We start from the raw sequence: 26,409 nt of genomic DNA, 5'->3' as shown, positions 1-26,409 counted from the left end.
GGAGGTGCTAGGGTGCTGGAAAGGCTGAAATCGCCCAATGGACGCTTTCGACGTTGAAGTGGCAGGGCCGTCAGGTTACGTAAGGGCGAAGTGTAGCTCCTGCTAGCTCAGTCAGGTAGCTCAACCGCACAAGAATGCATCTCCGTGATACCTGATCGCGACAGCCGATGCATACGCCGCCCATCATGTTCGCGCGCATTGCTACAGCCATCAGCGAGGCTCAGCGGCATGTGGGTCCACGTATACGGGAAGGCATGACTCTCCAAGGCAAAGCCATGCATTACAGCGGGCCTCGTCATGCTGCATGATGTTACTGACTTCGTTTGACTCGACCAACATCAACGTGCAAAGTGGGACGGCCCGGGAGGGTTAAACACACATGCGCAATAGCCGCAATGTAGCATCGAAGGCAGTTGAGGTAGCAGGCAATTGCGTACGTGAGATTTATTCTCTGCTCTCGTTACGAGGTTGCCTTGACGCCTACAACGCTCCTATCAGTTTTAGTCTGTAAGCCAAGCCAGGCTACGTCCACACCAGCTATATATCCATGCGTCAAATGAAGAAGTAAAAGGTCTATAGGGTATTAGACCAGAACGAAACCATTTTCCTTCCCTCGAAAGTTTGCCGACACAACTAGCTGTATGCTCTCCATCCAACGCAGCGTCGCGACCATTTCTTCAGTCACCATAGCCCTTGGCACTCACAAGCCATACATGTCCCATCCATCGAGGCCCTCATCAGAGTGTTTACTACCTGTAGACTCGTGGGGAGCGCGTTCGCTATCATAGGGCGTGCGCGTAGCCACATTTGCATCCAACTCGACGTCAAGTCACAACTCATCGTCATCCATCTCTGAAGGCTTCAGCAAACCACCAACCTTCATGGCTCGCTCACGCTCTTGTTCCTTCGCTGTCTTCGCAGCCTGCTCACGCTCCTCGAGGAACAACTCAGCGTTGTCACCAGAGAACTCCTTCAAGGAAATCAGGAAGTCGCGCAGAATGACCTTGAAGCGGTTGAGGTCGGAGTTGGTCGCGAATAGTCCGTCGATGAACGATGCGATTTGGGCACTGAGACTAGTTAGTAGGGGTCATACAAGCGGGTAGGGATAGCTTACGTCTGTAGGTTAGGGAAAGCAGTCGCCAACAGGTTGCCAACAAAGTTCCGCAGGAACTCTCGGTTCGGTGTGCCTGCCGGTGCCATGTCTGGTGACGTGTAGATGGGACCCTGCAACTTGTCTGAGTCAACCAGCCAGAACATCTTGGCAAGCAGCATCGATTGCGACTTGAAACCAGCCTTGTGGTCGCTGTCGGTAACCACAAAGAAGACGTCCTGGAGGATAGTCGTGAAGAACGTCTGGAAGAAGGTGTTGCAAGTTTGCTGGTCTGTTTCGGCCATATTGGAAACCAGCTCGAAGCACATGGAAAGACCGGCGCTCTCGACCTCGCGGTTATCGTGCTTGCTAGCCCACATGCAGGAGTCAATGACGAACTTGAATGATCGTGCATCAAGTCGCAGCAGAGCAGGGAAGCAGCGAAGGTTGATGGTGCGCAGAAGCTTGAAGAACTCGACACGGTGTTCTGGGTATTCTGAAAAGTCCTTGTTGATCATGTCCAAGGTGCATTCGAAGACACTGTCCATGATGTTGATGATCTGATCTTCCATCATGCTCTGTAGACAAGGTTAGCATAAAATTTACCAATGACTGAGCGAGTCCAACCATGTGCTTGCTCAGATTGGGTCTCCAACGTACATGTAGCTTGTTGATGATCGTCGTCATGACATTCAATACTTCTGCTTCACGAGCATCGGGAACGTTGTTCTTGTAGTCGATCAAAACAGCCTCTAGCAGCTTCGGCACAATGTTGTTGTGGATCATCTCCAGGTCGTCGGCCTTCTCAACGTAGGTGTTGATGAGTTTCAAAATCTCCTTCTTGATCGTGCGGAGGCCGCGGACCTTGGGCATCTTTGTCGCAATGTTACCCTCTCGTTGGACAGCTTCGTCGATAAGTTGTGAGCTCGCGCGATACATTGTCAGCATGTCGAAGTATATCCGGCCGATCTGTGGGTAGAAGTAGGATCCAATCGAACCGCATGCTGCGACGTTAGTCTTCATGATGTTGCCAACAATCTTGATGACTTCTGAGTCTTGGAGGCATGCAGGGTTTTGGTTAGCTTGAGCGATAATGTTGTCCCAGGCAGAGTTTGGCAAAGCCATCAGGTCAGCGATCAAGCGCTCCTGCATGCTCTTCTGTCCTTGTGCGCTGATCATGTAACCACAAGCCTCGTAGAAAGTGTGGACTTGTTGGGGGGATAGATCCGCGGTGATCTTCCTCAAGTTTCGAACGATCTCGTCAATGAATGGCTCGGTCTCTCCAGGCTGAAGAGCAACAAAGTGTCGTCGGCACTTGTTTGCAATTTTGATAAACGTATCGCAAGCCATGTCCTGCACACCCTCGTGGGTCTCGTGCATAAACTCGAATAACTTGTTGACAACGGTCTTGAGGAACTTCCAGTGGGCCTTGAGGAATCGAGGATATTGACCGACAATATACATAATGTTACTGGCCACGACAGCTTTGTTGTCCTTTCCTCGCTTCATCTCAGTCAATCCAAGCAAATCCTTGATCACAGTGACCAAGAAGCGCTTCTCTGTTTCCTCGTTCATGGCACCAGAGATAGAACCGATAGCCCAGCAGAGGGTATTGCAATTAGCCCATGACCACTCTGAACCGTCGACCTGGCGAGCCAACTTCTCCGACATGATTTGCTCGGTGTCGTTAACGTCCAAGTGGGTAAGGAATACGAGACATTCTCGAGTAGACTTGTACAACTGAATCGTGTCACTCTCCTTCACGAATTCACGAACAATCTCGCCCTCGTCGTTCTCGACAATGAGGACTTCCTCAGGCCTGACCATCTTCTCAATCATGACTGTTCGGAGATTGGAAAGAATCTCAGTGTACTTGTTCTTCCGTAGAGGGTAGTTGGCCAACTCGCGAGCACCGTTACCAGGGATGCCCATGTTTAGGAGAGGGTTCATGTCGGTTATTGGGAGCGCCTGCATCTCATCGTACAGCTCTGAGACGAGCTTGGTCCAGTATTCCAGGCAGATCTTGAAGACCTCGCGATCGTCGATCTGGCTTATGCGAATAAGGTAGAAGTGACCATGCGTAAGGAAGTCCCTGTTCATGAGGTTCTCAATGACGTTCAGATGCATGGTGAAGAAGTTTGTCAGGAAGAGCGCAAGGTTCAGGACAAACTCCTGGTCCCGACCATTGCTAGAAGAGTATGTGCTCTTGAGGTCTAGTGAGAGGGGAATGATCTTGGAGATGGCTGTCAATGTCTCGGTGAACATTTGGACGAGCTTATCGTCGTATGCGGGTTCGGTGTGCAGGCCGGCAATCTCAGTCAAGCACTTTAGGGTAATGTTGCGGAAATCGGGGACTTCGAGGAATCGACTTCGCAGAGTTTCAATAAGGCTCTGGCCACTCGGTGGTGTCTCGAAGATGTACCCTAGAGGGATCCAGTTCAGGAAGCGTAGTAAGGTTTCCAGAGTCGCCTTGATGAGGGCAGCCTCGGTAGCTGTCCGCAGAACCTCTGAGCAGAGCTGGTAGATGGCCGTAAATTCGTCGCACATGCTCTGCTTGAGTTCCTTTCGTTTAGCCGAAGTCATCTGCTCTTCTGAGTAGTCAAATACTTCCTCGGACAGAAGTCGCAGGATGACCATGTTGTTCTCGCATATCCCCAAACTACTATGGCACGATGATATGATCTCGTTGATGAAAGTCGGCCAGTTGTGGGGCCACTCCTGCTTGAGGACAGAGACGAGGACGAGGTTGAGCTTGTTTAGGAGGGTACGCTCTGTGCGGCGGCTATCGTCGTTGTTGGACAGCTGGATGATGAAGTTCACAATGAAGTTTCGGATACCTGACTCAGTTAGCAGCACTCGGATACCGATTGTGATGTGACATACCTTGACACTGGTCGCGAGGCAGTACCTTCCACCTAGTCATGATAACATTGTCAAGAACCTGTAGTCCGAGATCTGCCGACAGTTAGCACGATAATGACCACCAGCCTTATATCATGTCGCTAAACTCACACTTGGTCTGCGGGTATTGCGCATCGGACAGGATCTTGTCGACGAGAAGCCATGCATCAGGGTTTTCTTTGAACTATGAAAATGTTAGCTAGATGAGTCTGTAAACACTGCCAGCGAAGATGCCTACCTGGTTCAGAGTAGCCTGAGCTTGCTTTTGCTACAGAGGATTAAGTATTAGCCATGTCCTTGTCAAGTCCCTTGCCCAGGCTTCGCATAGAAACATACTGTGTCACCGCGACCCTCATAGAAGGCGCGCACTGTGGCGTCGAGCTCTTCAATTGACAGAGACATGGCGGGCTGCAGCGCGGCGGGAAAAGCTCCCAATCAGCCTTAAAGTATCTTCTATGTCCCCAAGAAGCTCAAGCGTCGGCTCAGCTGCTTAAGCAGTCTGCGTATAGGCGCGTTGGGTGTGGGTGGTGGGCGAGCGCGCAAAGGTCCGTTGCCTTGCAGAAGTTGTGTACAGACAAAGGTGGGGCACTACGGCGGCGGAGAGTTTGTGCGGGCACGCTCGTCGAGCTGCTGCGGAGGTTGTTTGTAGTCGGGGGTTGCTAGCTCTTAATCAAGACTTTCTTTCTAGCTGCTCGCAGTAGTCGAGGGTTCAGGCGCTGACGTCGCAGAAGAGGCACGGGTTTCGCGGTGAAGTCGCGTTTGTCAACTGGAACTACCCGTGCCGAGAGACAAGCACTAGCGCTAAGTGCTCCACCTTCGATCGACTGATACCCTGCATTTTCCTTCATACCATCTACTCCGCTTAAGAGTGCAAGCATCTGCTTTGGTGCATCTGCAATATATGGCAAGCTTATGTATCATTGATAAACACACAAAAAATACCTCCACTCGCACATGTGTCCAGAGATATGCTACCGTGGCGAGATCGTCAATATTAGAACAAAGCAGTATCTGGATGGTTAAAGACTCGATGTAGTTTTACATTCTCTTTATCATCAAAGCCAGAGTTTGAGGCAAGCTTTCACTATCTTTCTGCTCTGGTTGCTGACGACAACCATGCCTGCGAACAGATTGGACACGGCCGGAATCTCCAATTGGCAGTCCGTCTCGGATATATGTAAGACATCCAGTGGCTTGCATTGGCCACAAAAGCAAGTAATGCCGTTCACGCCTCGAACCAACATGCTCAAATCAAAGATCGCGCTTTGCAATCAGCCAGAAGTTGGAATAGTACATGCCCAAGCTACCCGAGTACCTGTTACCGAAGGCTCGCCATGTAATGAAGCTGCTAAGCCAAGATATCACCACCCGCATCATGTCTCCCCCACATGACTGAAGCAATACAAACCTTTTCGGTCCAAGTCTCCTTGACTATGGTCCTCTTCACAACATCCTTGTTATTACCAGTCTGGAACATGCCCACCAGAGACTCTATAGCCGGCTTCATACATTCGAAGCACAACTGCCGATGTCGTTCGACTATGGTCCTGTAATTCAGATCCGGATAGTAACAAAAGAATATTTCGGCGCCAGCGTCGATGTCACCAGTGGCTTAACTAGTTTTGCGGTCGCCAGGCAAAATTTTGTCTGGAAGCTTGGTGTTGGAAATACATAAATAACTGATTCTGGAATGCAATGGAAAGAATCCGTAGCCAGTCTTTCCAGGAATGGCAAAACAATCCTCGGCAAAGGCCATTCCCATGTTGATAAACTTCTACGACGCATTGTCGCGCACACTTAAGAACTGGAGTTTCTCATCGCTTGTCAGTTTGTAAAAGGCAGCTCCTGTGTCCGGTATCCCCATTTGCTCGTGTGGCTTCCGGATGATGAAGAGTGGGGGTTTTTTGTAGAATCATGCTTCCATGAGGTATTTTCTCGTGTAGCAAACGCACTCTATCATTTTCCGGAGGAGGCCGCTAGTTTTAAAGGGGCATCGTTCGGTATACGAATGTTGTTGTAGGGATGGTGGGGTTCAGTGATGCTCAGTAAGGCGTATCGACCTCGGGAGTGAGCAGGTTGACTTACGGTGGACAGTATCGTTACACGGAGTATCCATAGACGTTCAGAGTTGTTCAAATTCGCTGCGTTGATGCTGACAGACTCTACTCAAGAACAGTTTGCTGGGTTGAAGGTCGTCAATCTCATGCTGCGCCACTAGGCGAGCCTGTTGTGTAACGATCAATACCTGGGCCGAAGGATTCAAATAGCGATGGGCCAACTCCGTGTATCTCAACTACAGCATGCTCTTAGTGCCGTGCTGTCACATCTAATGGACGGCAAACGCTATAATAGCCTGTAGAGCGGTGCATAGAAGGATGAAGATTGATAACAAGGGAACATTTACCGCTAGTCATCAGCAGAAGTCTCTGAATAAAGATGCTTGTATGCGGTTGCTCTCACAGAGCTTGTAGATTGCTAACGGCCTACGTGATATGATGATTTTCTTATGACCCATCTCACAAAATCCTACTCTTTGATCCTGCCATCCTTGACCATCTCCCGAATTGCATCAATGCTGCTCTCAACTGCTTTCTTGGCCATCTGTCATCTCATTAGTATCTAGCTCAAGACCAGCATAGCTCTTATCCACCATTCCCAACAAAGAGTGACAATGAGCGGGAGTACTTACGCCCTTAAGTCTCTGTATCTCCTTCTCCGCCTCTGGGGTTCCCTCTTGTATATTCGGCAGATTCCACTCAAAAGCATATGTCATGTTCAAGTCTTCGATCTCACCAGACGGGCCATCAGAGATGATGTTACGAACATGACTTCCGTCTTCTTGCTCGAAATCGACCTTTTTAGGCTGTCAGCGCAAATCCCATGTCATTTTCGGTAATTGCAATCCTTTCGTCGTGCTTTAGTTGTCGACTTTACGAACGAGCTTCACTTACCCAACTTGGCCAGTAGCTTCTAACGACTTCCTTGGCCTGGTCCTTGGGACCCATTCCCTTCTTGAATCTGACATCCCTGGTTACCACACCGTCTTTCTCTTCAAGTACCTCGCAGCTCTCAATCACAGGGACGAATTCCTGGGCAAAACGTATCTTGCGCTGCAGGCCAGCCCAGATCTGTGCTTGGTTGAGTACAGGTGTTGCGCCAGCGGGATTGATGCGCGAAGTGTATGCCATGTTGAAGTTCACCATATTTGCGGTTATGCTTTAAAAAGGAATTTGTTCTTATGGTAGGGTAGTTGGAGTGGTAAAGGATGGGGTGCAAAAGTTGGTGGTTGTTGTGCTGCAGGCGTGGGGTAAGACGGGTATCTGACGTCAGTACTGTTTGATGAGATGGTTTGATGAAGGTGGAAGATATGTATTCTGAATGCTGGAAGTTGCTCTATATACTCTCTCTTGTCTTGTACCATGCGTGTTGTGGAGCGACTGTCGTGCCGAACAGATTCCAAGAACTTGGTAAGCAACGATGTTCGGCTCCCCCCCAGGGCCGAGCTACGAAGAGCCGCTTATGCAAGGTACTCTTGAGAAAAGCGCGAAGAGCCGAACATCGTCTGCTAATTCACCATGGAGAATATTCAGCTCAACTGACATGTTCTGTAATAGCTGACACGACCAACGATTTCCACTAGGTGTTGTTAGTTCAGGTGAGACCTCGGGAACGTTGTTCGCAGTAGCCGATACGTATTGAGTACTTCACTAAATTTGGCAACAAAAAGGCTATAGGGATTCAAAGTCTTCAAGTCCATCAAACGTGGCGGGGCATGATCTGTCATTGAGGTATCATTTCACCAGCCTTTCGCTCTAGATATCCATAGTAGCTACTCAGCACAACCCGCCGGAACGCCATGCTTTTGATATGCACATCATCCTTTCCCCTTATCCCTAAGAGTCCTCTAAGCATCCTCGACAACCTGGGTGTGCAGACCCTTGGGGTCCTTGACGTTGACGGCCTGGACGTAGGAGTAGAGCTTCTCCTTGGCGCCCTCCTCGTCGTTACGCTTACGCGAGATGCGGACACGGAGACGGAAAGGAACGCCCTTGATACCGGACTCCCAGACCTTCTTGTTAAGCTGGGGGTCTAGGCGGACATCGTTGGTGCCCTGGAACGGCAGAGTTAGCCCTGGATTCGTACAATTGATGACGCTGTAGCAGTGTTCGCATATAGCGCACTTGCCAAGGGTCATTGAATCTTAAGTGTCACATACCATAGCCTGCTTAGCGAAAGCGCGGATCTCCTTGACAGCCTTAGGGGCCCTCTTCTTGAAGCTGACACCATGAACCTATACCCGCAGTATTAGCCTTATGTTCTCTTCAGTCTTCCGCCCGATGCCTGCATCGCCAAGAGTGAGTGCTCAAGCCAGTGTAATCGGCCTGGTCGAGCATCTACCCAAGGTTCCGCGAGACCATCTGTGGACTTCACAAAACTGAATCAACATACGCGCTTGTGTAGGTGGATAGTGTATTCGCGGGCGACGACATCGGCGATGGCGCTGCGGCCGGTCTTTCCGGCAGACTTCTTGCCAGCGGACTTGGTGGTTGGGGCCATTTCTGAAGAGAGAATATGTTAGCAAATGTCCATTACAGCACCAAACAGGTCGGAAAGCGAATTGCGATAGTTGTGTAGAGCGACTGCATTGGTAATAAGTCTGGAAGCGTAATACATACTGACAGAGGTTCTCGCTGCGGGGGTTAGTCGACGATGAGGATGCGAATTTGAGGCTTGGAGTTCGAAAAATCACGATAGTCGAAAATCGATGCGCCTCGTGTGGCCGCTTACTTAGCGCATTGAGCACGGACCATCTCCACACGTGAGGGTGTGCTTGGTGCTTGTGCAAGTGACAACATGATGAACATTGGCTCAACGATGATATTTCTCTATTTGGGTATCCGTAATTTTCTACATAGACTTTTCGTAAGGTTTTAGGTCGCTACTCAAAACAATGCCAAAGCGGTATTCGTAACACATCCTTTGCCCTCCCAGAACGCCTCAATAACGCTTTACACATGGCCTGGCAGATCAAACTCCTTGCCGCGCTTTTTAACATTGACTCCGGCATCTTCCTCTTCGTCTTCGTCGTCTTCGTGATGTTCGCTTTCGTCGCTGCTGCTGCTGCTGCTATCGTCTTCTTCTTCATCTTCTTCGTCGCCCGCAACGAAGCGATTCAGCCGCCCACCATCTTCACCCCAAAACTGCAATCCCTCGGGATCGCGATCGTCTGAGAGATTCAATGCCGGAATCTCTTCAAACAAAGCCGGATTCAAGTCGTTCCTGAAGCGCACGAGAGACTGCGTGAAGCGTTCCAGGACGTACTGCGGAAGTGACGGTTCTTTAACCGTCGTGCCATCTGTAGCCGGTCGCTCAGTACGGTCGTCGCTGCCGAGATCGATGATTGGTACGTCTTCTGCTCGAACATCTCCTGTTGGATTGAGATAGGCATCAAACGATCGCCGCACGCGTTCAAGCATTTGCTGTGCTGCATCAGGCATTTGAGGCATTTGAGGCATTTGAGGCATTTGAGGCATTTGAGGAAACTGCGGTATCTGTGGGAAATTTGGCAGTGGTGGAAACTGCGGCAAAGATGGGAACTGTGGCATCTGAGGCATTTGCGGCATACGCGGTCTGCCAGGAAACTGTGGCATCTGGAAAGGGAAAGAGGGTAGCTGACCTGGTAGCCATGTCTCTTCTGGCTCATCTGGTTGGAAATAGTATCGAGGCGAACGGAGTGGTGCTTGGGAGGAGGGCGAACTAACGCTCGCAGGTGATCTCGAGCCCGAGTCTAGGTCGGCATCCAGTATCGCGTTAGCAGCTTCTTCACTTTCTGGCCCGTTCAAGATGCGAAGTTCATTCGTGTTGTAAGAATCGCATGTACCGCATTGGTTCCCAAGCCAATGATATTTAACTGAAGATTTCGCTGAACAGTCGTTGCACTGGACGACTGCTCGAGTGTTTGCAAATTGTTCTGGCATGGGCTGACCTTCGATTGCTTGAGTCAACTTCTGCCACTGCAGATCCATACACACAGCGCTCTTCTTGCAAATTGGGCATTTATATGCAGTCTGCATGTAAAGATTGTAGCATCCTTTGTGCAGGTAGTGTCCGCAAGGCATTGAGACTACAGCGGTAGACGAGGTGAAGAGGTGATCGCCGCAAATTGGACAGTCGCCCTCTGTGGCACGCGGGAGGCATTTGTGCGAGGTTGCATGAGAGATGGATATGCAAACATTGCAGCTCTACACATGATTAGCGCTGTCCAAGTCGTCTCAAAACTATGCACATACCTTGCAGTGATAGAAGTCTTTGCCCAGTCCTTCTCCTCGGCGACAGATGCCGCAGTCTGGGCAGTGATAGATCTTCTTCTTGCTGTTGTTGTCCCAGAGCTTGCAGATGTCACAATAGTAACATGCAGTTTCGGTCTCACAGTTCTTGCAGACATCGGCTGCTGGCTGAGGCGTACCACAAGCCATGCACAGCATGTTCTGTGTCATCTTCCTGTTCAGGTTGTGGTCTTCGACGGCATCGTGACAGTGCCGACACGTGTACCAGCGGCGACATTCGAAGCATTGTACTTTGACGTTGCGCTTATAGTGCTGACAACCCAGAACGAGTTCTCCTTCAGCACTGTCCTCCTCTTCGTCGTCGCCATGCTCTGCACCGGTGTGATCGTGATGCGGCCGATACGTCGGGTTCGTATCGCCTTCTCGAAGATTGTACGATATGTCGGGAGTGACGTCGGTTGTAAATGAAGACGAATACGGCGACGATGCATGGACGTCGGAGAAGAGGGACTGTCCAGAGGTAGGGGTAAAGGGGCGGTCGTGTGATACGAAGCTCGCTGGTGAGGTTGGTCGCATGTGGTTGTACTTCTCCGTCATCAGATTGTGTATCATGCGGGCCCGCTCCTGGTCCGATATGCTCAGGGCCCTGATCTCGTGGATGCGCATGCGGAGATGGGCCATGCCATCGTCTGCGGGGAGCAACTCTGACATGGCGCTCGCATTCTGGCTGCGAGTGCTGGCAGGGCGGTCGAGTGCAGTGGGCGACGGCGCAGTCGAGCGTGACGAGTCTACATCGAGGTGACGGGACTGATCTGCGAGCGTGCGGGATGGATTCGCGGACATTTCGACTGGGGTATCTATTGGCAGATCGTCATGGCTTTCCTCCTCGTCAACAACAGCGCTGCGAGGCCGTTGGGAGAAGGATGAGTAACGTCGGAATCGGTCGATCAGGGCAGTGGGTCGGGCCCCAGTTGCGTCGGTAATGTTTCTATCATGTGCGCTCATCGAGTCCGCCTCCGTTTCGTGAGCTGGCCGTGGGACAGATGTAGATGCAGAGTCGTGACTGTCACATGTTAGAGGCCGAGCTCCGTCATTGTTCGCTTCGCCAACAACTGAGAACCGCCGTGCATGGCGCACAACGGGGTCAATAATAAACGAGGAGAAGAGACTCATTGGGTCATTGTGTATAGTCTAGGAAGAAGTGGGAGAGGGGATGCTTTGTTTCAGGCCGCTCAGAGGCCCTCAGGCGCTGCTGCTCGCACTGTGCTCTTCTTGACCACGTTTCTGTGGCTCAGTTGCTCACATGCTCTCGAAACGCCACAGTTGCCACGAGAGAACCTTGGAAATCCTGCTATATCTCCTTTCTCGGGGGTCCCTCACTCCGGTCCGAATACGCTCTTTGTCGCTTTCGTGTTGTCTTGCGAACCTCAAGACGATCCATCCCGCACCCGCAAGCATTTCCGCAATAGGCACGCGACTTACAAGAAACTTGATCGCATTTACAATCAGTGCATCGCAATGTGGAATCGACACATCGGTAGACCCATGCCGTCTCCCTTTCGCCGTCCCTGATGCCTGGTACTGGTCCTCTCTAGGCCCGATACCTACACGCTATCGTCAGTCCACCCGGAAGAGCTGGGAAGCAACGGTCCTATCTCAACACGGAGACTTCAAGCGTCACGCCATGTGCGAGTTGCAGCAATTTGATCCCATGTACATTTCCATTTAATGTTTGCTTTGTTTTGTGTGGGATCATCACAACGGCACGGCGTCCCGCCGGTGTTTCTATTCTCTACCCGACGCGCTCTCCTTACAATGGACTTCGCAAGCGTTGGCGTCTGTTTAGGCCACCAACTCACCAAAGTTGCAGTGTACTATCAGAAGTCCAGTATATGTCTCCCAATTGAGCAAGTTCTGGAATCAACTGTTGAACACAGCAGAAATCCATGGAAATTACAGAGGTTGGTTTGCCGTTCTGGTGCCTTCTGAGCCACGGCTTGCGACCGCTACTGTGGCAATCCACATCCTTCGACACCTGGGCAGCTCCACCAACTCCCATACCGTCCCTGTACTACACATCTTTTGTCGTGGCGACTTCCTGTCAAGGCAGTTTGAAAGAAAAACTGTGGATTGCGACGGACTTTTCGCGGTCGCTAAAAGGACCGATGCGATCCATCGTTCTCTACAACCCGCGGAACAACGATACAAGAACATTGGTTGTCTACAGTACAACTGACTCGACTCCGAGTAGTTTTCAAATTGCGCAGATATGAACACGCCGTAAAGGGTAGGTTGTCAGAGAGGACATTGATTACTGGAGAAAAACCCCGGTATGAAGACGAGCCATTGCAGCCGCGACTTCAACTATTCCACGGTACGACAGCGGCATGATGCATATCGCTGTCATCTCGCCGACCTATCTCCCATGGAACGGATTCCACGATACTACTACATCGAGTAGGTTTTGTAAAACCCATCGAATGCAGTAGCCATGTCATGGGTGGACGAGGAGACGGTGTGAGGTATTGACATGTCTCGTTGTTGCCGCTAGACATCCACACCAGCCAAGCTCCCGCAACGATACCCTGGATCGGCGTGCCAGCCCCTGATACACCCACAACAGGTAGGTTTACGAATTCTGTCGAAGACGGTATGCGACCCAGGGGTGAGATTGCACCCGAGACACTTCGTTCCCGTCCGTTACCCATGGCTCACATTTCCGGGTCTGGCAAAATGTTGAAAAGTGTTGATTGCTGTTAGGATTTCTTGGATGGCTACCAGAGACGGTACCACCAGCTATGACTCTTCTAGAGCATCAAATTTCCACATTGCTATTAAAAGCTCTACCAGAAAAGGCAAATCTGTGTAAAGTGTTGAAGACAGCAACATTTTCACGGTTGGCCACTAAGACTAGATGTACGCTATCGAAGTTCACATTCATCCCTTAATTTCTTCTCTGTATCCGCCTCGGCATTATCTCCGTTAAGATATGATTAGGGTTTTCTTGTCGCCTTCCACTTCCATCCGGTGCGATGTTCCTCTAATCTTCAAACTGATACCGCTGGTTCACAACGGATCAGGCGCGAGCATTCACCTGGATCGTTAAATTCGCATCCCCCTTTGCTTGCCGCCTCTTTATGTGCGGTTTTCGAAGTCTCGTCGAGCCGTTAGGTGGGTTCGTTTTGATAGTCTGCACAGGTTAGAACCGACATGACAGTATAGTTCGAGTCTCACCAATCCAATTTTCTATGAATCCCTTCAGTACCGGAAGGATCATGATCAACGCTACAACCTTAGAAGGCACAATGGCCTAGCGAAGAGAACATGTAAAAACAGGTGATTCCCAAGTAGATCCTATCCACTTTAGGGTGAGATGAGTCGGGAGTTGAGATGCCGTTGTCACGGTAGCAGTGGCCAACTTGGTCGACATTCCATGTCCCCAAAGCTATACCGAAGAGAATGGCGAACACGAGGTAAAGGAAGCTGAACAAGACTACCCAAGATACACTCGAAGTCGTAAAAGACAAAACTCTCATGACGCTTCTCGGAGGGTTTCGTGAGGCATCAGTTTGGCTGCTCTTTCTACCATGTCTAGTGCTGTCTCGAGAAGTCCAGACGATTGACGTGGATGTAGTGAATGATAAGCAAGTAAGCCAGCCTCCTGCTGACTGACCCAATCTGTCTTCAACGAATAGAAGCGCCACTATGCCACCTTCCTAGAAGCCACCCAAGGCTGAAGAACATGAGGATAATATAAGTGGTGATTATCTCGCTGCAAAAACACTACATTTATGTGCGACTGCAATACTACTACACGCACATGTACTACATATACAAGACCTTGTTGCCCCTAGCCATTTTCAAACCCCAACATGTAACTTGGAACCGACTTCTACTTCTTTCGAGGCGGAGGTCCTCGTTTGAACCTTTGTGTTGGCTGCCCAGGTATGAACTTTTCTCCCGGAAGCCTGTCCGCCCTATATATCCGTCAATCTCTCGCACGCTCTTTGCCGCTGTCCGCTTGGCTGACTTACCAGGTTTTGTGATAGATCAGCCTCGCCCCGTTTCCTAGGGTAGTTTGCTCAGAGGATGAACCAGACTTCTCCTTCGGCGACGACGAGCTCGCGGTATCTGCTGTCGCCGATGATTGTTTTGATGCAAGAAGCTGTTCTTCAGCTGAAAGAAGCCTCATTTCTTGATCAAGAGCCTCAATCTCTTCTTGTATGGCCCTTCGCTTCTCTCGATCAGCCTGCTGCCTCTTCCACTCATCGCTCTTTTCATCCATCTTGCCGACAGGATCAAGGGGTTGACCGAAGACATCGGAGCCGCTAAGCAGCTGGTTGACTCTGTGCTTCTCCTCCTCTAGCATGGATGCGAACTTGTTTCTGTCGTCCTCAAACTTTGGATCCTCCCAATACACCTTGCTCGGTCTCAGCCGCAGCTCGCGGTGAAGGTCGCCCACAAGGTATAAGCTGCCTGTCAAAACAATGGGCCGCTTAGGATCTCTGAGGTATTTAGCTGTACATAACGCTCGCAGTGGCCCGTCTTCTGATGCAACCAGTCCTGTGATGCTAGGCTCCACAGATTTTGCCATGGCGAGAAGTCGTTTGGGATCTAATGGTCTCACCCAAGGCATACCATCCACCGGACCAAACGTCGTAGTAACGACATTGTCTCCTGGCTGTAGTATCTCCCTTAGATATTTATGTGCATCTTTCCCTTCGGTCATGGCGAGCACCCATGTAACAGGCCACCCGTTGCGTGGGACATGAACCTCACCAGGGATCTTCTTTTCCCTCTCAGTCTTTCGGACATGCTCACTCAATAGTCTAGCAGCATCAGGGTTGTGGGCTCCATCTACCAGTATGTATTCTCCTTTCGTCTTTGATATCATCGTATGTTGTTCACCAAAGATAGGCGGCACTCGAATCGATTCCAGTCGTCCCGGGTTTACGGTGGTTTTGGAGTTCCGCAGGATGTGTGCCATCACAAAGGTTTTTAGTTCTCTGCCAATGCTCTCCATTGCAGTCTGTGCAGCCATCGCAGCCATGACCATATTTTCTTGTTGAACCGGCTGTGTTGGTAACCAGTCCTTGTTCTGAAATAGTACCTTAGTAAAGCCTGGAGGGTCGTACTCAAGACGAGGCCCAGCAGCAATTTCGCCTGCGTACGCGTCGATGACATTTTTAATGTTGTTCTCATTCTTAGGATTGACGAGGTAGGGGACGTCGGGCCTGAGGATACCAGCCTTGTGACGTGCAATCTCTTCCAGAGTACTACCCAAGAAGTTCTCGTGATCTCGCGCTATCTTTGCGATGACTGAAATCGCTTGGTTGTTCAGTATGTTGGTTGCGTCGAGCTTTCCGCCCATGCCAACTTCAACAACACCAATCTGTACTTGCGCTTCATTGAAGATGTGGAAAGCAGTGGCGGTCAATATTTCGAAATTCGAAGCACCGATGCCTTCTCTTACATTCAAGTCGATGTAGTGCTTCTCTATCTTGCGGAAGAGCGCCTCTTCTACAGGCCTGTTGTTGATGGATATACAGTCCCATCTGCAAAAGTTAGATAGCGATCAGCTCACGTGACAGCGTGCCTACCTGTCTACAAGATGTGGAGACGTGAATTTACCACACGAGAGTCTCTTAGAAAGCAGCGTTGATGCGAAGTGGCATATGGAACCTTTGCCGTTAGTGCCAGCGACATGTATCGACTTCCATGGGAAGTGGACATTCTTCACGAGCTGACTGATCCGTTCCAAGCCAGGCTGGATCATGGCCACAAGAAACGTAGTCTATGATAGCATAGGCAACTATGGATCCCGAGGTCTAGGCAGACACGCGATGTTTTGAAACGAGGTACCTGCAGATGGGTGTTGACTCATTGGAGCGAGTGGACCAAGAGCTGCAGACAGGCGCGCCCTTGCCGTAAGAGGCAACCACGGCTTGGCGGTTACAGTCGCGCCTGCCCAAGATAATGACTTGTCTGGTGTACGAACTCCAGACTGTATATTGTAGTATAGCATAGAGCAAAGCTTGAGACAAGTCATACAGGAGTAGTACCTAAAGCTAAAGATGTTTGCTATATCAGAGTCGGTCAGACAAGTCCCAGCGCTGGCATACCCCATGTTGAAATTCTGCGCCTCCCCCAGACGCTTCAGCCTTACTGTTCTGTTCTAGGCGGTTGCGACGTGCGCCGCTCTGCCGCCCTAGTTCCTTCTCCGACCCAACCCCATTAGCAGCACCCGGCGCGTCACCATCAACACCACAACACCACCCATCTTTCTCGAGACCTGTAAATTCACACATTTTGCGCAATGGGCATCCCGATCGGATGGAACGTAAAGCGCGAGGAAGCGAAGGAGAAAGACGTACTTAGGGCCGACATGACCGGCTCACGCTCACCCATCCGGCGTCGCGCCAGGCCCAACAGATCACCGCGCCCTCACAGCACTCTCGACACCGATTTCCTCATCTCCGCTCCGCACATTGAGTGGATACCTCGATCGTCACATCGCGCGCGTCTGGCGCCGCCACCTGTCCCCGAAGTTTCGAGGACCGAATACCGTAGCAACGAGGCTTCGAGACACCCACCCACACTACAACGCGACGAGAGCAGCGTGCGCCGATCGCGCAGTCGCCTTGATGGCTACATGCGCGCCCATGGGACGCGTGCCACTCCAGACCTCGAGCGCCCCATGCCAGCCTTCACACCAGGATTCGCGCCGGCGGCAGCTTCGCGGAGGTCCGACCTAGAAGCACAACGCGATGCGCAAGATCCTTTTTCACGCCTGCGAGAGTATACGTCATACCGTCGCGCTGCTGGAAGATTGACGCGGACGCGTTCTCAGAGCCCCCGTGCTGATCGATCTGCGGCGCGAGGTGACACCGCGAATGTGCCTGAAGAAAGCCATGAGACAGGCGAGAACAACGCCGTAGCCTTCCCTCCGCTACGTAGGATGGGTCGCCGCACTATTGCTGACGGACCGCTACCCGCCAGCTCTTTGCGCGAGTCCTGGAGCCCAGTTGCTACACTCGATGGCCTGGGCGACCGGAATCGTAGCGTCAGTCCTTTTGATGATCAGTTGCAATGGGACAGTTTTCTTACCACCGTCGTAGACGACCCGGTTGCACCAACTGCGGGGTCATCGTTTGCATCAGCCGCAGCGTCAGCCTCATTCACAAATTCGCATCCCAGCTCCCGAGCGGGAAGCGCCAATTCCGCGGCATCTTCGCAGACTCATCTTACAGTACCGTCACGACATCCCTCACCCCCACAAAACGAACACTTCATGCGGGCATGCGATACCTCCGAGGACGACACAGCCTCAGATACCGAAGAAGAAGACATGGACGTACGTGGCAGTATACGTCGTCGTACAGGCACAGAGGCCTTTAGGAATCGCTTGGGCATCTCACGCTCGACCGAGCCCCGCCGAAGAATGCGCCCATCGTATTTTTCCAACGAGCCTCCTGCGCGAGATACAGAGCGTTACTCACTGCGTGTAATCGACCGATCCCGCGACGCTAGCGAAGTCGTTCACAGCTTCTACAACTCTGGTATCTGGCGAGACGCTGAGACAGAAGCGGCACAGAGGCCGCAAATACCGCAGCTCGATGGACCTACCGAGGAACCTGTGAGTGCCAGCGATAATGAGAGTATTCCTCCACTTGTGCGTACCGACTCGCCGCCGCCTCCACCACTAGACCAGGAGCTCCGTGATGCGAGGTCGTTGCTCGAGCGTCTTGCGCGCAGGGAAGATGTCAGTGATGACTTTTGGGCTTCGGTCGGCTTGACGCGGTCTTTTGCTGACCCTATTGAGCGCTTTCAGGAGCTTGAGCGACTATGATCTGACTTTGTGTCCCGATTGCTTCAGTTGGCTTGGCTGGTCCTGCCGCTTTGATACTCATTCTACTGATGGTGCTACCATGCTACTTGCGTTGTATTTTCTTGGTATCTACCTAACCATTGGCATTTGGCCGCTTAATGCTCATATTATGAAAAAGTTATGCTGGAAAGCACAAAGACGTCTATGGATGATTTGGAGCAAGTTTCGGGATTATGTACTCCTGGATATGGATAGCCGTTTGGATATCTTTATGTAGCTTGAATTCCCAGAAGAAGGAACAAGAATAAGACAAAACTCAGTCCATATGCTCATGCGTTCCTTGTCAATTCCACCTACGAACTCAGTGATGGTCACATGTATCATAATATGGTCTTGATGTGCAGGTGCGAAATGTTGAGTATGTATATCGGATGCTTGACTCCAAGGATGCAGCCGCCCCAATTCTCATGTGCGGTATCAAGAAATTCCATGCTATCCAGTATAACGCCATGCTCCCGGTTTGTGGATTGCCACTTATTTTGATGTACGCTCGATTTCCAGAGCAACAAGCTTCTCGGCATTTCTCAGCCACTTATCCGCGAATACTTGATCAGTAAAGCGCTCAGCCGACCTGCGAGCCCGTTGTCGCATATCCAATGTGTCTTCGGGTGAGAGAGTGAGTGCTTTCCGGAAGCCATCAGCATATTGCTCTGCAGTCGTTGCATGGAAGCCTTGGTCATGAATTAGCAATGGTGTAGCAATAACAGAGAAACGGTATTTAGACTTACCGGTAGGTTTCCCATCGACCTCAATTACAATATCCAGCTTGGGGCCTCCAGAGTTGTTGACTACTGAAATCATACCTGCGGCCTGGTATTCCACCACACCGATACCGAAATGCTCGTTCCACATTGCGTTTACACCCACACTGGCTTTACGCATCCACTCGAGCATCTGCGGCCACGGCGCATCGCATATAAACTCTACATTATCCTTGATGTGCAGCTCATGCGCTAGCAGCCTCAGCTCATAGACACGCTTCGCATCATCATGAGAGTTTCGTACTGAGCCTATCAGAACGAGCTTCGGGGTATCGTTGGGGTACGCTGGAAGTTCGGGCTTGGAATGCAGGAATGATGCGAAGGCCTCGAGGATAAGTCGGTGGTTCTTTTCCGGTCGAAATTGCGCGATATAGAGGAGGTAAGGGCCGCGGTTCTTCTCGCTGGACTCGGAGACTGGGACGGCTTCTATGACTTCTTCGACAGCTACGGGTGGAAAGACAACGTCAATGTCTATTGCTATGCTCCTTTTAATGCGATATGGTTCCCAGAGAGTTTTGATGTGGCTTTGCGTCCATGTGGAGTTGGTCATGACCACATCAATGGTGCTACCGAGCTTACTGTACAGCTTTGCAAAGAGTTGCCAGTACTTCTTCTTGGCCATGCCACGATATCCTGCGCCCGTTCCTGCATTGATACCTTGACCTCCAACTTGTAGCGAATCCAGCATATCGGTGGAGATGGTCGGATAGTGCACGTATGCGCCGGTCGGTACGGTCGGAAAGAGGAACGACGATAGGCCGAGAGCGAAGGCGTAACCCATGGTGTCTATGAAGATGTCTGGTACAAGGAGGCTGAATGCATCGTAGGCAATAACGAGAGAGCCGAGAGATTGGCCTAGTAGTGTAAAGCGCGGCCATGTGCTTGCGAGTACCCAGTCGCGGGTTGTGAGGTAGAGGAAGTGGACGGTTGGCGGGTGTAGCTGGATGTTGAAACGATCTTTGACACGTTTGAGTATGGCGGCTTTGTCGACATCGTGGTCACCGGTGTAGACTATGCAGGTAGCTTTTGGCCAACGCTTTTGGTTTGCTCGAATTGCAGCCCAGAGGACTCGTTCGCCGCCGCCTCCTGCGTTGCTGTGAGAACGGCCTGTCAGCGATCATATACCAATGTCTCAGAGCATGCCACCCATACCAGAAAGGGTGGAAGAATCCCACGATACCATCCCATCCGCTGTCAGCCTGGCCATCTTTCACTGCACTACCAGGAAGTGTGTTTCCCACTTGTTCCCAGTCTTCATCCTCTTTCTTCTTGTTCTTCTGCTGCGCCTCGAATGTCTTGGTTTCGCTTGCTACCCTGGCGAGTAATAGTTCTCGTCGTGTACGGGAAGATCGACGGAGGTATTGTCCCACTAGTTCCGCAGCGAAGCGCAGGGTCTTGGGAAGGAGGATGAAAGCCAAGAATGCGGGCACTAGTAGGGAGAGGAGGATGGGTAAAAGACCCATCTCGAAAAGCGAGGCCAGACGGGGATACAGTGGGAGAGGCAGACAGCGAAGACTCAAGCCATGGGCAAATGTTTGGGCAAAGCGACAGCTGTTCAGGTGGGATGACATCGGTTCCTGGCGCCGGCCCGAGAGCATGGGACCCTGACGCGCTAGTGGGAGCCTCTTTCTTTCGGGAGTCGGACATTTGATTAGATAGTTGCAGCATCACTAGATTTATCACAAGATGCTGTCGTCGCGCCTCTTGCGGCAGCCAGCATGCCGGTTGCTCTCGCGAACCTCTACCACGCATCGATCCTCGATATGCTGCCCACCAACACGCGCCTTCCACGCTTCGACGCCGCGACAAGATCCCCTCACCGATGCCATTCTCTACCTTCCCCACGAGCTGATGTCGCTCGTCCATACCGCCGTGCCATGGTATGCTGCCATACCGCTCACCGCCTTCCTCGTTCGTGGTCTTCTTGTCACTACAGCTGGAGCCTACTCGCGCGCCCTTATGGCACGATACATTGGTCTCCATCCGCTCCGACAAGCGCTTGCTTTCCAGAAACGTGACGAGATATTAAAGCGTGGTAACTTCCGGACCATCAAACAGGCCACATTGACAGTGAAGAAAGAAGTAAATGACACCACATCGGCATTAGACAAGAGGTGGAATGTTAGTCTACGCGGCCAAATCACTTGGACATTAGCCCAATTTCCCATATTCATCGCTATGGCTGAGGTCATACGGCAGAAATGCGGCGCTCATGACGGTCTGATAGGTATGGCGGCTGCTGCCATCAACGGCGAACGTACAACCATGACCAATGACGCCGGTGAAATCATTAGACGCGTTACACCCACTGCATGGTTCGAGCCTTCGCTGGCAACAGAAGGCATGCTCTGGTTCCAGGACCTACTTGTTCCGGACCCAACAGGTGTTCTCCCATTCATTGCGTCAGGCATAATGTTCGCAAACATCTATACTACAAAGAACACTGTCGAGAGCGATGGGTCTCGGAGGTGGCCTGGTGTGATTCGGAGGACTTTGCTTTTCATTTCTCTGCTGATTGGTCCTCTCTGTCAGCAGCTACCTGCGGCAATGATGCTGTATTGGTCATCAAGCACAGCTTCGGTCATGCTATGGAACGTCTGGCTGAACCGAAAATACCCTGCACCACGAGGCTACGCAGCATGTAAGAGGCCGCTCATCATGCCACCATCGCCTGTGCCAGAGGGCCGAAAAGTGTTTAAGCTGTCTACGAAACACCCCCTTCTTCGAAGTGAATCCTGACAAGACATTTGGATTGCGAGACAGACGACTCAAGAGACGTCTGAACTGGTGACTTACAATGAAGCCATACGTACCCTATTGCGCCCTGTCATTCCGGCCGCCTCGGAGACTGTGGCTACACCACCATCGCGACCAGAGATGTCCCTTTGCCACAGATGTCCGCGGCATCGTTCGCACGAACCGAAAGTCCTGTAGATCACAGTCATGGGCACCCGGCTCATTGTTGGCAAGAGAGCTCGGAAGAACGACACGACGGGACAGGTATAAGATGGGAAGAAACTCAATGTTTGTCTATGACGATACAACTAGTACTACACCAATCAAATCCAGAAACACACGACATAAAGCAAGAATGCCCGGTTTATGATCACCTAAAACGAACAACCCGCCCACGTCGATGTACGCCTTGGTGGTCCACCTCTCCATCTACTTCTCCCGTAATAATAAACACGCAAGTCTTCTCCTCAGCATTTTGGCACGGTTGCACCACAACCCTCCACTCCTCGTCCTCCTCGTCGACCTTCATCATAAAATCCTTCTCCACAAACGCGTTCGTACGGTATCAACCCATCCATGAGGGACCAGCTCCGAAGTATAAATGGCGGTGCTGGTTGTCGACTTGGTGTCGCAAATCAAAAACGCTGTCGGGTAGAATGTGGTGATTTGTGTGCCGATGTTTATGTAGATGACTAGACGTTTTAGTCCTATTCTCGGCGTTGTTGAAGCTTGAAATGTTTGAGGTCAGAGATTGGAGGCGATGTTTGAGTAGATGGTAGTGAATGGAAAGAAGTTTGGGGTGTAGTGATGCCCCTTGGAGGCACCAGGGCATGGTATATGTATATACATTGCCGATGTCTTGGAATTGTAAACCTGGTTTGAGACCGAACGAGTGAGACTTGTAGTACGATGTAGTTGAAGTGAGAGAGAAAGAAGAAGGGTGTCTTAGACAATGTTATGTTTGATGCAAGAGCAGACAAGCCTTAGAGGCCCTGAGAGCTAAAACGGGATGTAGCTATGTGTACACTTGTGATGCGACTACGATGTCGAGCAATTTGGAATACATGGTTACAACAGATTTCGACAAGTCTTCCAGTGAGCGACATCAAGATCATTGAATGTCTCTCACATTGCCATGACCAACTCCCTATTATACATCCGTTGAAGTCAAAGTATCGCATGACACAAGCTTATAGACCTGGCACGTTATCGGCATTAATATATGCTTCTCATTTCTAGCATCATGGTTGCTTGCACCATGTAGTTCGTAACAATTAATGCAGGCAAAACGAAATCTATCTCCAGCCACCCGCCAACCATCATTGTAGACATTAATACGTGTCATGTGTGCACTATATCGTCCCGATCCTACCAAAGGTTCAACCCGTCACCCAGTCGTTCATTCAGCCACCCCAACCCACCCCGTAAGACCGAAGACAAAAAACGCCAAATATGCAGTGGTGGACCTTCTTAACGACCTCAAACACCATGTCCAGTATGCAACCTGATATGCCTTCCATGTTATGAAAAGAGTGAAATCCGGACAAACGCCGTCGCTAATAGTATGCAAATAAAATCGTTCTGGCAAGTACAAACGTCAAAGAAAGCAGAAAGATGAGCAAATACGTACGTACGCCGATGCGTGTCGGCATGACCTATGTAAGTGTAGTCAGAGGTACGTGATAATCCAATATCATGCGCATTTTGAGGCACACGATTGATGGAAGCCGGTATGTAGCTTATGTATCAAACGCGACGACTTGTCTGGCTGAGCAAGCGATCAGCTCGCTCGAAGACATTGAGCGTATTGGAACCTTGAGAAACGCGAGGAGTGTTTGGGATAGTTGCTTGAGCTGCGGCTCCTAGAGCGGCGCTAAGTGGTGTCGCCGGAACTGGAGTGCCATAGCCACCTGAGCCTTGCGACCCGAAGCTAGCTGTAGAGTACGGCTGGGCAGAGAAGACGGAAGCCATCGCAGGTATAGACGTGTTGATTGGGCCCGGGAATGAGGGTCCGCCGCTCGAAGACATGGTTCCGTTGGGCTGTTTCATAAACCTAGGTGGTTGAATACGTGAAGTGATGGACGACAAGCTCGGCGGACCCATCAAGCCGGGATTGTTGCTGGTGAGATGCGACCATGGACTGTCATTGATAGCCAGACTGGCTTCCTTGACCATTTTGTGCAGTGGCCGCATAAGCTGTTTGATCTCACCAGAGAGCAGCTTGTGTTCTCTACCCTGCTGGGTATACGCTGCGGCAAGTTCTTGCCAAGCCTGAAACAAATTTGAGTCAACGTGCTGTTCTCGAAACTTCGATCCGAAACAAACATGGATTTACGTACCTTGATGAAACCCATACATTGCTGCCAGAACTCGGGCTGGTTCCTAGTGTAGCTGTCTTTAAGCTGCATCTGTGATAGGCGGCTAGCGAGGGGGTTCGTCATTTGTTGGACGTCATTGCTCTTATCAATGAGGTTCGCTAGCGCCTTCACCCGGGGATCCTCGGTGTCAAGATCGCGTCGCAGACCATCGAATTGCTCTCGCATCATACGCGTAATCTGCGGCATGGAGTTTCTACAGCTGTCGGACGCATTCCTGAGTTTTGTGTAAACTCGTTCAAACTGAGCATCTTCGTCTGCTTCGTCAAAACTGCTCGTCAGTGTGTTCGATCGTGTCATGGACGGAGCAAGTGTTGAGAATGACTCCCCAGAGCGCGGCGTTGCGGCACTGATGCTTGTCAAGGTGTTCGACCGGCTGTTGTCGTTGCTATGCAGGATGACAGGTGGTGGCATCTGGTAGCCGCCGTTTCGCTGTGGCGGCGATGCCTGGAAACGACGATTCACTCTCGATGGGCGTGCGCGTACTGTAGCCACTGGGTCGACATTGCTAGGCCTGCGCGAAGCTACTGAAGTGTCCTTGAACTGCGCACCCAGAATTGAACAGGCATTCCTCATCTCGATCAGACTTGCTTGCTGGAGGAACAGAAAAGTCCGCATGATATGTGCATTCGCATTCTGGGTGATTTCGACGCGATTCTCGGCGATTGAAAGACTGATGGACATGAAAGATTCGAGACATCTTAGCGCATACATGTATACGCTTCTAGAGAGTTTCTGTGCGTCTTCTTCGTCTTCCTCGACCAGTCTGTCAAACTTGTGCAAGACCTCATTCAGCGCTCGGATATTAAGGTAGGTGGTCGAGTACCTGCGATAGAAGTCTTCCTTACGGCGCAGACCTTCTTTTGTCTTGGCTGTCAACTTGATTGAGCGTACCATATGTGAGACGCAGTCATGAAGCTGGGATATGGCATAGAGGAAGTTCTTTGCAGCTTCGACGACAATGTCTGGCGCACGCGAGTTCCGCCTGTGTTCACGCACATCGGATAGTGGGCGGTTTGCAAGAGACCTAACAGTACCAGTATCTCCATAAGCACCAGCGGTTGCTGGACCTGACAGATCATTAGCAGCGGAATGAGCAGGAACAACAATGCCCTGACTGAAGCCGCGGAAGTGACTTGTCCGCCGTAGTTCGTCGACAGAACCCAGCTCAGATGTTTTGTTGGTGTATATGCCCATTCGTTTCTGGCGGTGCGATGAAGGTCCTGAGCCTTCACTCTGGCTTCGGTTACGCTCATTGCTTCCGTTTGGCAGGATCAGGGGAGACACTGGAGGCTTCTTCGAGACGACGATGCCCGTGCCGTTGCCGTTGCTCGTTGTAGATCCGACGCGGTAGTGGGAACGAACTGGAATAGGCGGGACAGATAGGCCAGGAGAATCGGCCTTGGCGTCGGAGAAGCCATCGATGTTGCCAACACTAGGTCTCACAGGGAAGCGTCCCCCGTTGGCTCGCTTCGACGGGCGGGGTGTCTCCGGGTTGCTTTCGGTCCAACTCTCATCACCAGAAGACTCGACACGCAGTCTTTCCAATTCGCTCCGCTGACGCTCTCTTGAGATGTGCTGGCGCATGAAGCGTTTGACTTGGGTGGCTACGACGGCATCTCGCTCGTTCTCGTTGGCCGGTGAGGGGGCATTGTCCCTGATGGTGCAGACGTCGGGTGGGGGAAAGACCAGCGGGTTGCCGTCTAGCTTAAGGACCTGCAAACTGTTGATCTCGCCCAGGCAGACGGGCAATTCCTCAATCTTGTTCTTTGCAATTGCCAGCACCTTCAAAGACGTCAGGTTTGAAATTTTGGGCGGTATGGACCTGATCTTATTCCTGCTCACGTCCAGGATCTCGAGCGAAGTCATCTCGAGAATCTGGGGCGGTGTCAGCGGGTCCCTCACATGCAATGTATTACAGCGGGCCAACGTACGGCATTGGGAATCTCGCGCATGGCATTGTAGCGCACATTGAGGTAGCGGAGACGTCTGCATTCGATGAGGCGGGACGGGAGGGTGGAGAGGAGGTTGTGGGAAAGAGCAAGTCTAGCAGGTCAGTATGTATCTACCACAGTCGAATGCAACGAAGGCAAGCGCGGGCGGCTGGTGCATGTACCTTTCAATCTCGGCCCGGATGACATCGATGACCTCGTCCGGCAGGCGGGCAATGTTCTTGTGGCCCAGGTCAATGGTAATGCCGGGCTGCTGTTGCTGCAACTCGCGAGGCGTCTCGGCGGCAGCGCGGTGGTTGATGTCCTGGCGGGAGTGCTCGAAGGCCGCCTTGGTGAGTGCCACCACCTCGTCGTCCGAGATGGGCGTGGGCGCGTCGTTGCTCATGATGAGCGGGCCCGTAGTGTGCGCGGCGAATCGA

The 26,409-nt window shown here is 51.4% G+C and overlaps 8 protein-coding genes across 8 annotated transcripts; 2 read left to right on the top strand and 6 right to left on the bottom strand.

Moving 5' to 3' along the window:
* Positions 1–829: 829 nt before the first annotated feature.
* On the bottom strand, positions 830–4,393 carry ALTATR162_LOCUS10039 (uncharacterized protein; the record flags this gene model as incomplete). Its single annotated transcript, XM_043317675.1, has 7 exons — positions 830–1,067; positions 1,115–1,668; positions 1,751–3,927; positions 3,974–4,045; positions 4,103–4,175; positions 4,230–4,259; positions 4,328–4,393. The coding sequence occupies 7 exons, from the start codon at positions 4,391–4,393 to the stop codon at positions 830–832; spliced, it is 3,210 nt and encodes a 1,069-aa protein (XP_043173610.1).
* Positions 4,394–6,517: 2,124 nt separating this feature from the next.
* On the bottom strand, positions 6,518–7,194 carry ALTATR162_LOCUS10038 (uncharacterized protein; the record flags this gene model as incomplete). Its single annotated transcript, XM_043317674.1, has 3 exons — positions 6,518–6,592; positions 6,681–6,845; positions 6,943–7,194. 3 exons carry the CDS (start codon positions 7,192–7,194, stop codon positions 6,518–6,520), a joined length of 492 nt encoding a protein of 163 aa, XP_043173609.1.
* Positions 7,195–7,895: 701 nt separating this feature from the next.
* Positions 7,896–8,548, bottom strand: ALTATR162_LOCUS10037 (uncharacterized protein; the record flags this gene model as incomplete). Its single annotated transcript, XM_043317673.1, has 3 exons — positions 7,896–8,102; positions 8,208–8,282; positions 8,441–8,548. The coding sequence occupies 3 exons, from the start codon at positions 8,546–8,548 to the stop codon at positions 7,896–7,898; spliced, it is 390 nt and encodes a 129-aa protein (XP_043173608.1).
* Positions 8,549–9,000: 452 nt separating this feature from the next.
* Positions 9,001–16,054, bottom strand: ALTATR162_LOCUS10036 (uncharacterized protein; the record flags this gene model as incomplete). The annotated part of the gene is made up of 4 exons (XM_043317672.1): positions 9,001–10,233; positions 10,282–11,341; positions 14,313–15,833; positions 15,879–16,054. The coding sequence occupies 4 exons, from the start codon at positions 16,052–16,054 to the stop codon at positions 9,001–9,003; spliced, it is 3,990 nt and encodes a 1,329-aa protein (XP_043173607.1).
* A 540-nt stretch (positions 16,055–16,594) lies between these two features.
* On the top strand, positions 16,595–18,127 carry ALTATR162_LOCUS10035 (uncharacterized protein; the record flags this gene model as incomplete). The annotated part of the gene is made up of 1 exon (XM_043317671.1): positions 16,595–18,127. One exon carries the CDS (start codon positions 16,595–16,597, stop codon positions 18,125–18,127), a length of 1,533 nt encoding a protein of 510 aa, XP_043173606.1.
* A 513-nt stretch (positions 18,128–18,640) lies between these two features.
* ALTATR162_LOCUS10034 (uncharacterized protein) lies at positions 18,641–20,390 on the bottom strand (the record flags this gene model as incomplete). The annotated part of the gene is made up of 3 exons (XM_043317670.1): positions 18,641–18,837; positions 18,895–20,021; positions 20,080–20,390. 3 exons carry the CDS (start codon positions 20,388–20,390, stop codon positions 18,641–18,643), a joined length of 1,635 nt encoding a protein of 544 aa, XP_043173605.1.
* A 223-nt stretch (positions 20,391–20,613) lies between these two features.
* ALTATR162_LOCUS10033 (uncharacterized protein) lies at positions 20,614–21,666 on the top strand (the record flags this gene model as incomplete). Its single annotated transcript, XM_043317669.1, has 1 exon — positions 20,614–21,666. The coding sequence occupies one exon, from the start codon at positions 20,614–20,616 to the stop codon at positions 21,664–21,666; it is 1,053 nt and encodes a 350-aa protein (XP_043173604.1).
* A 1,743-nt stretch (positions 21,667–23,409) lies between these two features.
* ALTATR162_LOCUS10032 (uncharacterized protein) lies at positions 23,410–26,375 on the bottom strand (the record flags this gene model as incomplete). The annotated part of the gene is made up of 4 exons (XM_043317668.1): positions 23,410–23,934; positions 24,003–25,916; positions 25,973–26,084; positions 26,155–26,375. 4 exons carry the CDS (start codon positions 26,373–26,375, stop codon positions 23,410–23,412), a joined length of 2,772 nt encoding a protein of 923 aa, XP_043173603.1.
* Between the last annotated feature and the right edge of the window lie 34 nt (positions 26,376–26,409).

Source organism: Alternaria atra (assembly GCF_907166805.1).
Source record: "Alternaria atra isolate CS162 genome assembly, contig: 32, whole genome shotgun sequence".
Taxonomy (NCBI): Eukaryota; Fungi; Ascomycota; class Dothideomycetes; order Pleosporales; family Pleosporaceae; genus Alternaria; species Alternaria atra.
The sequence above is the reverse complement of the archived record's forward strand: the minus strand, read 5'-3'. Positions and strand labels throughout refer to the sequence as shown.